The sequence below is a fragment of the Mirounga leonina genome, unplaced genomic scaffold (genome assembly GCF_011800145.1).
Source record: "Mirounga leonina isolate KUSES-001 unplaced genomic scaffold, KU_Mleo_1.0 Mir_154, whole genome shotgun sequence".
NCBI classification, from domain to species: Eukaryota; Metazoa; Chordata; class Mammalia; order Carnivora; family Phocidae; genus Mirounga; species Mirounga leonina.
Window position 1 is genome coordinate 2,290,101 of NW_023270389.1, and position 12,270 is coordinate 2,302,370.

General features: G+C 61.6%; 1 protein-coding gene across 3 annotated transcripts; it reads right to left on the bottom strand.

Moving 5' to 3' along the window:
• Positions 1-647: 647 nt before the first annotated feature.
• HDGF (heparin binding growth factor) lies at positions 648-11,861 on the bottom strand. 3 transcript variants are annotated; one of them, XM_035009869.1, is made up of 6 exons: positions 11,840-11,861; positions 3,720-3,796; positions 3,466-3,604; positions 2,645-2,830; positions 2,161-2,387; positions 648-1,976 (listed from the first exon to the last, which is right to left on the bottom strand). In XM_035009869.1, the coding sequence occupies exons 2-6, from the start codon at positions 3,785-3,787 to the stop codon at positions 1,970-1,972; spliced, it is 627 nt and encodes a 208-aa protein (XP_034865760.1). In that variant the 5' UTR covers positions 3,788-3,796; positions 11,840-11,861; the 3' UTR covers positions 648-1,969. The 3 variants fall into 3 exon arrangements, with proteins under 3 accessions (XP_034865760.1, XP_034865757.1, XP_034865758.1); XM_035009866.1 differs by lacking the exon at positions 11,840-11,861 and adding an exon at positions 9,616-9,949; XM_035009867.1 differs by lacking the exon at positions 11,840-11,861 and adding an exon at positions 9,279-9,414.
• Between the last annotated feature and the right edge of the window lie 409 nt (positions 11,862-12,270).

Here is a 12,270-nt window from a genome sequence, read left to right on the forward strand (position 1 = left end):
TTCCCTCACGCGCGCTGTGGGGGCCGCTGGGAATTGTAGTTTGCAGAGAGGAGGGCTCCATTTTCTAGGGGATTGCAGCTTCCTATTCTGAGCAGAGGGCCTCCGTTTCCAGGCTGGGCTGCGGCCGGTCCTTTCCCCGCGCGCCCCGGTCTGCGGTAGGGGGCCAGGGCAGATTAAGAAACCGCCCTAGGGCTTCTGCAGGAAGGGGTGAAACGTGGGCCCTTCCAAGGCGAGTCGATGAGCTTGTCACAAAATGTCAGCTCTGGGAGGGGGCACGGGAGGGGACCTGCTCCGGCCCCTCCACGCAACTCGGGGTCGTGGGAGGACCCCACCCTGCCAGCCTCCGGCCCTTCCCCACCACTTACCGGTGGCGGGCACCCCTAGCTCTGACCCGTGGCAGCAGCGTCGCTCCCCCCCGTCTCGAGCAAGCCCCGCTCCGAGGCCTCCCGGGTGACCGTGGGGTGAGCTGTGGTCCCCAGCGGCTGGCAGGAGTGGACTGAGGGGTGCAGTTCGTGCGACTTTGCCGGAGCAGAGGCAGGCACCACCCATCTCCGTCCGAGAAGGGGCCACTGCGCTCGGTTCCCCATCCCACCCCTCCAGTTCTCCACCAACCCCCGCCCCCGCCAAGAAGCAGTCAAGACCCAATCTAGTAATCAACGGGTTTTATTTTTCTAGAACTGAAATTGTCTACTGTTCTCATAGCTAAACAACCAAAGCTACAGTCAGCAATTTTTCATCAGAGCCCAAAGGAGAGGGGCGAGGGGGACACAGGAGACTGGAGAGAGGCAGAGAGACCGCGCGAGAGGCTGGGCGAGGGCACTTCTTTCCCTGTCCTCTCAGTGGGTTTCGGGTCTGGTGACGACACTGAGGAGACCAGGTGGGGGATGTGAATGGGAAATGACACGAGAAGGAACACCAAAGCCCCAGCTACAAAAAGAAAAGTCATCAAACCCCAAATAGAAGGGGAGCCTCCCAGTGCACCTCAGAAATGGGGGCCACAGTGGGGAAGGAGTGAGGAGGAGGGGGGCACACAAAGGGATAGGGTCTTTAAAATTTTTTTTTGTAGTTTTCTTTTATTAAAAACATTTCCTAAAAAATGTGTCTTTTCCTTAATGTCTGGGTGACATATATGACTGTAGGCTGGCCTTGAGCACGTGGGGAGAGGGGAAAGGGCAGCTGGGGGTCTCCCCAGAGCAGAGTTCAAGGGGGGACAGATACTCCTCAACACTCCCACCCTAGCTGGGTGAAGCCAACCCTTCCAATCTCAGGAGGCCCCAATCTTTTGATGATCAACTACAACTCCCAGAACTCCTGGGATCAGCAAAAGAAGGGTGTTGTTAATCATCAAGGATTCATGGAAGGGAGCCCCTCCCCCACAAGCTGTCCCACTTTCCCTGAATCTAGGCAGCTGGGATAATAGGTATGGGAGGAAGGGACAGGAGTGCAAGAAGATGCCACCCTCCTGCCCACCCCCCTCCCCAATTTGAAGATTGCCCCTCTTAGGCCCAGAAGCCGACCCTGCTGTTTATTCTCCATCCTTTCCACTCCTACCTCTGATCCCAGCTAACCCAGAGGTCCAGAATGCTGGGGGGACGGACGGGGGGGGGGCGGACAGGGGTGCGGAGGAGGTGTCCGGAGGTGGAAACAGCCAGTCCAGGCCCCAACAGATACCCTCAGAAACAGCTCCAGGCAGGGAGGGACACAATGGTCTCATCTCAGCCCATGAAGCAGAAGACAGAGCCCTGACTCAGATCACAGGGGTGTTGGGAACATGGAGGTGAGGGCCAGCTGGCTTGCCCCATCCAGGTCAATCTCCAGGGGCTGGGCTTGGAGTGGGGAGAATAAATGGAAGAGGACAGCAGGGGGGAGAGGGGGAGGGGTTCCCAGTTTGCAGGCCATGGCCAGTTTCCCCAGTAGCACCCAGACAGCAGCAGGAACGGGGCAGGGGCTCCTCTTGAAACATTGGTGGCTACAGGCTGCGGGGGAGGGTTGGAGGGGAGAAGGGTTATCGGTGTGGCCTTGCGCTGGCCACACCCCAGCCAGGGCCAGTCTCCTGGGAGAGCCCACCCTGCCTCTGCTGCAGGCCCACCTCCTCCTCCTCCTCTCCACAGGTGGCTGGGCCCCCCAGCCCAGCTGCCTCAGGGCAGGGGGCTCCCTCACCTCTCATGATCTCTGATGCCTGGGGCCTCAGCATCTTCCTTGGTAGCCTCTTCCTCCTCCTCCTCCTCCTCTTCTTCCTCCTGAGGAGGCCCCCGGCCAGAGCTGGGCTCAGAGGGGGTGCTGTTCTTCTCCACCTCCACGGGGAGGGGCCTCTCACCCTCCAAGGGGACTACTTCCTTCTCCTCCCCTTCGGGGTCTTCTGCCTCCTTGGGACGTTTAGGGGAGTCCTAAGTAGGATTGGCAGAGACAAGGCCACCTGAGGTTGGAGAGGGAGGACACCAGCCACCTAGCAGCCCCCCCCCCCCCCCCGCTTTCAGAGAGGCTCCTTCCTAGGCACACCCACAGTCCACTTCCCCGGCCCTCTGCCAGCTGAAGGGTCCCTAGGGACCCCAGACTAGGAGCTGGTCTCCCCCACATCAAGATGTCCCTGAAGAAGTAGCAGCTGCCCCCACCCCGCCCCAGGCCCCAGGTGGCGCTCAGTTACCTCCAGCACATCCCCCGCTCTCCTCTTCAGTGCCCCCTTCTCATTCTTCTCCTTGGCTGGCTCGTCGATGACCAGCTTCCCTTCCTCGTCACTGCTACCCTCGGCACTCCCCTTCCTGTCGCCATCCCCCTCTGTGGCTTCTGGCTCGGGCTCGGGCTCATCCACTGAGCTCTTCTTCGGGGTGGACTGCGCGCAGAGACGGCAGAGGCTGAGTGGCACCAGAGCGGCCTGCCGGGCCCCTCCCCAGACCCACCCGCGGCCACTCACTCCTTCCTTCGCCCACCTCGCCCCCGCCCACCCCCCAGGTGCCCAGTCTCACGAGTGATTTGAGACCCACCTCTGTCGGATTAGCCCCGGGCTAAACCCACTGGCCGGGCAGGCAGGGCTCTGTGCAGGAGGGGGGAGGGCTGGAGCAGGAGGCAAAACCTCGGGTCAACTTCTCCCGAAGGGAGCTGGGACCCTTTCCCCGCCGACCCCCGCCCCCCACCCTCCCGCCTCATCCTGCCCGGCTCACGAGCACCTCCTCCTGGAAGCCTTTGTGAAAAGAGTTAAGGCCAAGTCCTACACTCACACTAGGCCCCATAAAGGGCTGTCCCCACTTACCGCCTCCGTCCTGTCCTTGCCCCCCACACCACACACCACCCCCCGTGACCCCAGCCCCTCCTGCAGGGCCCCCCACCCCCACCCCAGGAGCTTGCGCCCTGAAAACCCTGGTCTCTCAGGCCCGTTCCTGAAGGCTAAGCATCCCCTGCCCTGTGGGCCCCGGAGACAGTGGCCACACCTGCTTCCCAGGGGGGTCTCTGGGGTGGACAGCTGCTCACCTGGTAGCCCGAGGCCTTGACAGTGGGGTTGTTCTCGATCTCCCACAGCCCCTCACTGAAGCCTTTCCTCTTGTTGGGCTTGCCGAACTTCTCCTTGGACTCCTCGTACGGGAAGAGGTCTTTGGGGCCCAGGAATGCCCTGGGGAGAGATGGGAGACTGTGCTCTGGAGCCCTCGCTGCCTGAGCTTCGAAGCCCCAGGGGAAGGGGCACCAGCATGGCCTCTGGCCTGCCCCACCTACAGCCCCTCACTCACGTCTCATGGGTCCCGAAAAAAAAGACTTGGTACTTGTTGGCTGTGGATTTCACGGCGGCCTCAGGCATCTCGTCAATCTGGGAGCAAGATGAGGGAAGCGAGTAAGTGGAGTCCTGAGCTCACGAATCTGGGGCCGAGGCCGGCCTCCAAGACACATTCGTGTAAAACCAGACTGAGAAGGACCGGGGAGATCCCCCAGGTGGTGTTTAAACCCTTTTTAGCAGCAGAACTTTGTTCAAAGTCAGACATTAAGCCCAGCAGAAACCCGGAGTCGGCCCCTCTCCACGACAGGCGGGACGGCACTTGTTTTGCGGGCCCATTACCCCAGCCCAACCAGGGTCACCTCTCCCCTCGGGCTCGCTGGACTATAGCCCACCTACAAGCTACCACCCCCACGGCAGCCAGGGGGGGCCTTCCAAGTGCTGCCTTGAGCACTTCTCCCTCTGCTCAAAACCTTCCAGGTTCCGCTCACTAGAGGGCCTACCCGATCATCTGCTCCAGAGCATCAAGGTCTGAATCCCCACACGGCCACCAACATACTTGGATGACCTGGGGCAACTTACTCAACTATGCTTGACCTCAGTTACCCCATCTGTAAAATGGAGAGTGTCATGGTACTTAAGTTGTGGGGTGGGGAAGGATTAAATGGCCGTGACCTGGCCAGCAGTCCAGCCCACGGGTCCTAGCTCTCCTCCTCAGCCATATGCTGCCCTTCCCCTCCCTGCTCCAGCCACATTGGCCTCTGGTCTCCCACACTCATTCAGTCCCGGTGAGCCTTCCCACCCCAGCCCAGCCGGCCCCCCACAGAAGGCTCAGCCCCTCTCCTTCAGAGCACCAGTTACAGTCACCCATGTGAGCATCTGAACGCTGCCTGTGTGGACTCTGGCTTACGCCTGCCTGAGATCTGACAGCAGGCCTGTCTGTACCACCCCCCCTCGCCCCTGCTCGGGGCCTAGCACACAGTCGGCTCACGAGAAAGATCTGCTGAAGGAAGCTAAGAGACAGGTAAAGGCAGACTGCTCTGGTGGAGGGGGAAGGCCAAGGGACTGCCTATCGGACACCCCTCTCCAGAGCAACGCCAAAGGCCTCTGGGAGCACTCTGAAAGCCTGTGGATGTAGTCAGACACTCTCGTTTTACAGATGAGGAAACAGGGCCCCCAAATGACACGGGAAGTTAGTGAGGGTCTGAGCTGGTTTCCTGACTTGACCCCCTGCCCCCCATGTTCTGCGGGACGAGGGTGCCGTGGTGGGGAAGTTGCAGAGGTGTGCGGTCAGGGAAATGGGCAGGCAGTGGCCCCAGCAGCCTCCCCAGCCCAGGCCCTGGCAGCCCAGGCCCAGCTGAGCTGGGGGGGGGGCGGGGAGGACTACAACTCCCAGCAACACTTGCAGCAGCCCCAGCAGCCCCAGCAGCCCGGCTTCCCGCCGGACACAGGCCAGGTAGCCATGTTGCCTGGGGCCCCAGGCGCAGCTCGGACAGAGCCAGCCAGGCCAAGGCACTGGCTAACCCAGAGACTGGGACGCAGCGCCCGACCTGGGGACCTGGGGAGACGGAGAGGCTGGGTGGTTGCAAACCCCTGAGACCCACCCAGGGGAGGGGGTGGAGCCCTGGGCAAGAATCTGAGGGGCATCCTGCGCCAGGCACGGAGCCTTCAGGTTCCTGAGCCCCTCCCCCCTTGCCCTGTGGCCTCTGGGACAGAGGTCCAGCCCCTCCCCCCAGGAAGGCCCAACACCAGCTGGGCCCTCCCCATGACCGGGAGGTTGGGGTGTGAGAGCAGGGGGTGGAAAGGCACGCAGTTCCCCCCCACAAACAGGATCCCCATCGCCATGACAACCCACCCCGCCCCCGGGGCCACTCAGCAACCAGGAATGTGACCACCCCTCCCCCCAGGCCCTCTCTCTGGATTGGGGAGGAGGGGACACTAAACACACCCCACCCCCTGAGCCCGGCGTCTGGCACCTGGGTCCCAGGCTGTGCTAGAAACCACAGCCAGGGCTGGAGGGCCCAGGCCTTTCTCAGGAAGCCAGACCTGGGGTGCAGGCGGAGGAGGAGTCAGGCCTCGGCCCGGACACCTGGGTCTTGTGACCAGCTAGCTCCCCACCCTCCTCTCAGAGGGGGGCAAGCAAAAAGCAAAATGCGAGCCTCCAGGGCTTAAAGGTCCCAGGAGACAGGCTGGGTACGATAGCAAAAGGCCTAGGCCTCTTCTCCGTGGGTCTCAGCCCCAGAAACAAGGGGCAGGGCTGCAGTACAGCAGGGAGCCCTGAGCTCTGCATTCCTGGCGCCCACACCTGAGCCAGGGCGTTAACAGGCTCATGGGCTGAAAGGAAGAAACTGAGGCTCAGGAAGGGGGTGGGGGTGAGTGAAGGGTCAGAAAGGAGGGGCCGGGAAGTTCTCTCAAGGCGCACAGCTCCAGCAGGGCTGCTCCCAACCACAGGCCATGGGAAACCATGGACAGCAAACTCAGAGGCAGCTGAACGGTGTGACAGGGGACCCAGGAGGCCACCAGCTGCCCAGCCTCAGGGGCGGAGGAGAAACAAAAGAATGGATGGGAATTAAAAATAGAAAGACACCAGATATACCCGCCCTGCTGACTTCTCGCCAAATACAGGGTGGGTCTGGAGGAAAGAGGGATGCCAGGGGCCCGGGCAGATGGGCATCTACCCCAGAAGGGTCACCCGCCCCCGCCTCCCCTTGACTGGAGGTACCTGGGGGGAGGGGCCAGGAGGAGTGCTCCTTTCACTTAATGCAAGTCCCAGGCCCTCACCTCAAAAGGGGAAAAAGCCCTTCCTTCAAGCTACAAAGGAAACGTCCTCTCTGCGTTTTGAAGCGAGGGCGGTTCTTCCCCCACATAGAGGACATGCGGTCTCAGGGGAGGCCTGTATCCCCAATACAGACACAGGTCTCCCAGGCGGTGCCTTTATATGCAGGCTGTGACTCAGAACAAGTGAGTCAAAGCCAAGCGGGTCAGGGTGGGGCCAGAGGAGGGCTAGGGACCCCACCGCACGCCCCCCCCCCAACCACTGGCCAACAGGGGAGGGGGCTCTGCTGATTCTCAGCCACTCCACAAAGCCAGAAGGGCAGTTCTCCCAGGCCGGGGCCCCTCCACTCCTGCCCGGCCCTCTGCATTTGCCTGGCTCCATCACACAGAGCCGAGCACGTGAATCGCCGCCCTCCCTGAGCCCACGGCCACCCCAAGGTCTGACGAGGGAACTGAAGCTCCCAGGTGAGGAACACGGGAGAGGACTGAACACCGACTGAACACCAGCCTCAGGCCAAAGCCGAGCCCAGGGCCGCCGGCCCACACGGAGGAAGGCAGCAGGGAAGGCTAAGGCCACTCGGAGTGCCAGCCAGGGTTCTGACCACCACACCCAGGGCCAGGCCCAACCTGACCCAGGAACCGGAAAATCTGGGGCAGGAGACAGTTGGGGCCGGGAAAGTGTGGCAAGCCCAAGATGCAGAAAAGAGAAGGTGGTGCCTGGCCGTGGGGGGAGGGGGGAGGGGGAGGAAAGCTGGGTGAGGCCCTCTGGCTGCTCAGGTTTTCTGGGATTGTGAAACAGGAAGCAGAGAGACGAGGAAGGAACCTGGGAGGGAAAAATCCCTGAGTCTTGGAGCTTAATTGTTAAGTGCTTGGAGATCCCCCAAGAAGTCAAGCAGGAAGAAGAGGAAAAGGAGAAGGTTAAGATGGAGTCACCCTACACTCCAGGCAGGTCTTGCCGACCACGTGGCCCCTCTGGCTGGGCCTCTCCAGGCACTGAGCTGTTCCAGCCTCACCCAGTCAGCCATCCTCCCCAGAAGCAGGGGCCTTCACCATGGCTCAGGGTTCTGTCTAGTAGATTAGGTGGGGCCGTCCATGAGAACCCCCAAGCCTCCTCCCTCTCAGGAGGGGCCAGGCGCCTTCAGACTCTGCCACCCCAGGGCCTAAGGCAGCATCCCAGCATTCCCCATGGGACGCTCGGATCTGTCTGTTCTTTTGGCACGCAAGGGGGACCCATCTGGGAGCTTAGAGCCTCGGGTGTACCATCCCCCAGATGTCATAAAAGCCGGAGCACAGGCAAAGGGTGGTGCCTCCTTGCCATCCAATCTGACCTCCCCTCCCCAAGCCTAACTCTATCTCAACAGTCCAGGCCTCAAAAGAAAGACACTGCAAAGACACTGCCTCCCTGTCCCCACCTTCTGTCCTGGACGTCCAGGGTGAAGACAAGATAGAAGGGCTTCCCCAGTCCCAAGTGCTGCCTCACCCTGAAGCTCTACCTCACTGGGGCCAGTGTGGGCCCACCTGTGTCCCCCTCCCTCTTCTCTCGTCCCTGATCCAGAAAGGCTTCCCTGCAACCCACATTCCAGCTGCACCCCCTCCCTGAGGGCCTGGGCCAGCCTTCGGACTTTGTGCCACCCCCAGCAGGTAGGAGCAGCAGAGACCTGGGTTCAGTTCTTGCCCTGCCCAACAGGGCCTTGGCGTCCAGGCCAAGAAGCCAGATGGATCAAAGGTGCGGGGTAAAGTACACGAGTGTTCACACGCCACATACACCATGCTGGGTGGCTGCTTCCTCACCCTGCTTCCAACCGCTCCCCCACGCCCAGCCCAGGCTCTCAGGAGGCCCTAGAAGCTGGGAGAGCCCCACTTCTGTACTGCATTCCCTCAGAGGCTGGACATCTAGAACTTTCAGGGAACAAGGAGCTCAAGGGATATGGGATCAAGCACACTCTTCAGGAGAGGGTACAGAGTGAGGAATGGGCCTCAGTGGGCCCTGGGGCAACTTCCCAGGCCCAGAGCAGGGTCTGCGGCAGATAAAGACACAGACTCACGTGGAGAGCAACCTAAGTAACCTAAAAGCAGTTCTGCACTTGGTCCCCTCGCCTGGAAAACCCCCTCCACCCTCTGCTCTCTGCCCTATTTGGTTCTCCTGAGTCCTACCTCTAGGGGACAGAGTCAGACCCGCACCCAATTCCAAAGGCCTCTCCAGACCAACTTTGAAGTAAGTTGCCAGAGGCACTGCCCTGCCACCCCCCCACCCGAGTGGCACCCCCGACCTCCCCCAGCAACCTCCCTCCGCCCTCCCTCCTTACTCGAGCCGACCCAGTCCTTAGGGGAAACATGATGAACACACCAGGTTGGGCTTCTGGGCCCCACCCTCCCACCTGGCCAGGTGCTGGAGCCGGGGGCGGGGGGGGGGGGGCGTCCCTCATATTGGCGGGCTAACTCAACCACATGGCAGACTGGGCCGTTGTGGCGGGAGGATCCTATCTGGGAGGGAGCAGCAGCTGGGGCTCCCCCCACCTCCAGGATGAGGCAGCCTGGACGGCACTTCCCGGCCTCCCGAGGCCCTGCCACCCTCAGCCCCCCTTCTGAATTGCCAGCATTTGGAGGAATATACTTGGGGGGCTGCGAAGCGAAGGGTTCTGGCGGATAATTTCCGAGCCAGATAGATCCCCGTCTCACGCCGCCCCCAAACGGTCCTCGACCCTCCCAACTTCAGACCTCTCACGGCCGCCCCAAACCAAAGTTTTCCAGAAGCGAACTCCGCCTCCACATATTCCTCACTGGGCTGGGACCCTCCTGCTACCTTTCGGTCCGAGAAGGGTCTGGCCGGGGGCAGCGGTTAGGGACGACAGCAGGGGTCTCTAAGGGGGTCCCCGGGCGCCCGGGAGGAGTTCCCGACGGCCCCAGCCCAGGCCGCGCGCCCCACGCCGCCGCGCGCGGGGGGCCCCGCGCTGACGCCGCGCTCGCCGGGCCCCCGCCCCCACCATTATGTAACCGGCGGGGGGGGGGCCGCGGAGGCGCTCGCGGCGAGTCGGGGACTCGGCCGCCCCCCGCCCGCGCCCCTCCGCGCGGGGCGCCCGCGTCCTCCCGGGTGTTACGCAACCCAGCCCGGGGCCGGGGCGGCGGGCCGCGCTGCTCACCCGGGCCGGCCAGTGCGGGTAGCCCTTCATCTTGGCGAACACCAGGTCCCCGCACTTGTACTCCTTCTGCCGGTTGGAGCGCGACATGGCGGGGCTCCGGGCGCCCCGGGCTCCGCGCCGCGCCGGCGAGCGTGAGCCCAAGTTTGCGCGCGCGGCGGTAGCGGCGCCGCTGCGCTCCGGCCCTCGCGCGGCCCCCGCCTCGATGGCGGCCCCCGGCCCCAGCTCCGGCGCGGCCACGGCTGTGCGCCCGCGCCGCTCGGACGGGGCGGGCGCGGATGCAGCGGCGCGGTGCTGCGCGCTCGTGCGCTTGTTTGTGTTTGAAATTCAATTGCTCCCTCCTCGGCGCGAGGCCTCTTCCTCCTCCCCCGCCGGCCCCCTCCCCCTCCTCCCCCGCTCCCCTCCCCTCCCCCTCCCGCGCCGGTTCGATGCGCGCGGCGCTCGACGCCCCGGGCCTGCCGCGGCCCGACGCCCAACCCGGGGCCGCCCGGCGGCGCGCGGCGGCACAGGCGTGAGGAGCCGAGCGCCGAGCTCGCCGAGCGGGCTTTGTGTGCGGCTGTCGGGGGGCGCCCGCCCGCACGCCCGCCGGGAGGAGCTTGCGCCCGGCTGGACGGAGCGGCCTGGCGCCCCTCCCCTGGCCCGGGGGGCGCTCGCACGCGGGGCCCGACGCGGCCGCGGGTGCCCGTGTGGGCGCGGGCTCTCCCTGCCCTCCGCCCCCTCTGTGTCCCCCAGTGCTTGCAGGTCACCGACGTGCAGACACCCGGGGGTCTGAGCGGCCTCGGCAGAGGGAGGAAGCTCGAGTTTGGGAGCCGGGAGGCGTCCGAGGGGTTGAGGCACAAAGCGGCCACGTTGTGGGCGCTGCTCCCTGGCGAAGCGAGCTGGGCTCCGCCACCCGCTAAGCCCGCAAAGATGAGCCCTGTTCTGGGGGAAGACACCGCACAATGCCAATAAGTCCCAAACCGTCAGTAAAGCAAACCGTGAAGACTGGGGAGCCGGGCACTACCTCTGGGGGGGGGGGGGGGGGGGGGGGGGGGGGGGGGGGGGGGGGCTTCAAAAGGGGGGGGGGGGGAGGGGCTGGGGCAGAATCTGGGAAGGCTTCACAAAGGTGGTGACTTGGAGCTGGGCGTTAAAGAATGAATGATTTTGCTGGATTACGGATTGAGCCAAGCCTCTAGGTTGACAAGTGGTGGAGACCAAACTTGAACTCCGGTCTCTTCCCATTTGCTGAAATCCAGACACCTATGATCTGTTGGAAATAAGATATTTAGATCTCTTACGGCACTTCCAGATCCTTAAAATTTTGCAACTGGATATTCTGGGTTTGAATAGGTAAAATACGCATGCATGCTTTTCTTCCCACGAGTTTCCTGATCCACTTCAAAGCATAGGCAAAGGGGCACCTGGGTGGCTCAGTTGTTAAGCATCTGCCTTCGGCTCAGGTCATGATCCCAGGGTCCTGGGATCGAGCCCCACGTCGGGCTCCCTGCTCCGAGGGAATCCTGCTTCTCCCTCTCCCACTCCCCCTGCTTGTGTTCCCTCTCTCGCTGTGTCTCTGTCAAATAAATAAAATAGAATCTTAAAAAAAAAAAAAAAAAAGCTTATGCAAAGCCTCCCTGCAAGGAAGCGCGGGATGTAGCCAAAAGGCCCAGGTCCACATGCTGCTCCTGAGAACAGGGACCCTTGAACTTCCCTGAGTCAGTTTCCTCAGGGGTAAGATGGGGGTACTATTCCTGCCCTGCCGACATCCATGGGAGGCATGGGATGGCCGCTCCCTACAGTCCTTCATTATCAGCTGGCTGTCCTTATACATTATGTCCTTATGGCAAAGCATTTCACAAGTTTTGCCTTTATAACAGTGTGGCCTCTCAGCGTAATTTCCCCTTGTGATAGGAGTCCCTCTGGCCCTGTCCACAAGTGCTCCTGACACAAAGGGACACCCCTGTTGCAATAAAAGAGCCAGGCACGGCCTCAGCCACAGACTTGTCGATTTGTTTCAATAGCAAATCCAAACTTGTTGCAACAGAGCAGCTAGATTCCAGTTGGTGTTTACTCTGCAAGGCATTCCAGTTTGAAATGTTGTCAGTGTGATAGTCCAGATTCTGTGCTTTCCTTTGTTGTTATTGTTGTTAGCAGACAATCTTGTCACAAATTCTTAAACCTGTTTCAGTGAATCCTGGGCCCCAATAGGTTTCCTTTAAGTGTCCAGGCCAGTGTTATAAATACTCACCGTTTCAGCGCAACAAACGTGTTCTAAACTGTTTTCCAATTTCGTGCACCCCAGTTCAGTTAAAACTGAGAGGCCTATCCGCAGTAGCCTGTTCGGAGGTGGCAGCTAGGCCTCAGAATTCTTCCACAAATCTCTTGGGCCCATCATTCAGTCCATCATGCAGATGCTGGTTGCAATAAAACTAGCAGGATTCCCTTTGTTGCAATAATCTCCCGGGCCTTGGTTGCAATTTAATATCCAAGTTGTCCTTACAATAACATCCTCAACCACCTCACAGCTGGCCCTAACAACCCAGCCAAGCGCAGAGGGTCAGTTACACGGGTGGCCAGGCTGAGCCTGCCTCCCCTGGGAGTCAGGTCTAATTTAGTGCTCTGCAGATTTGAAAGTGCAAACGAATCATCTGGGAATCCTCTTAAAAAGCAGATTCTAAT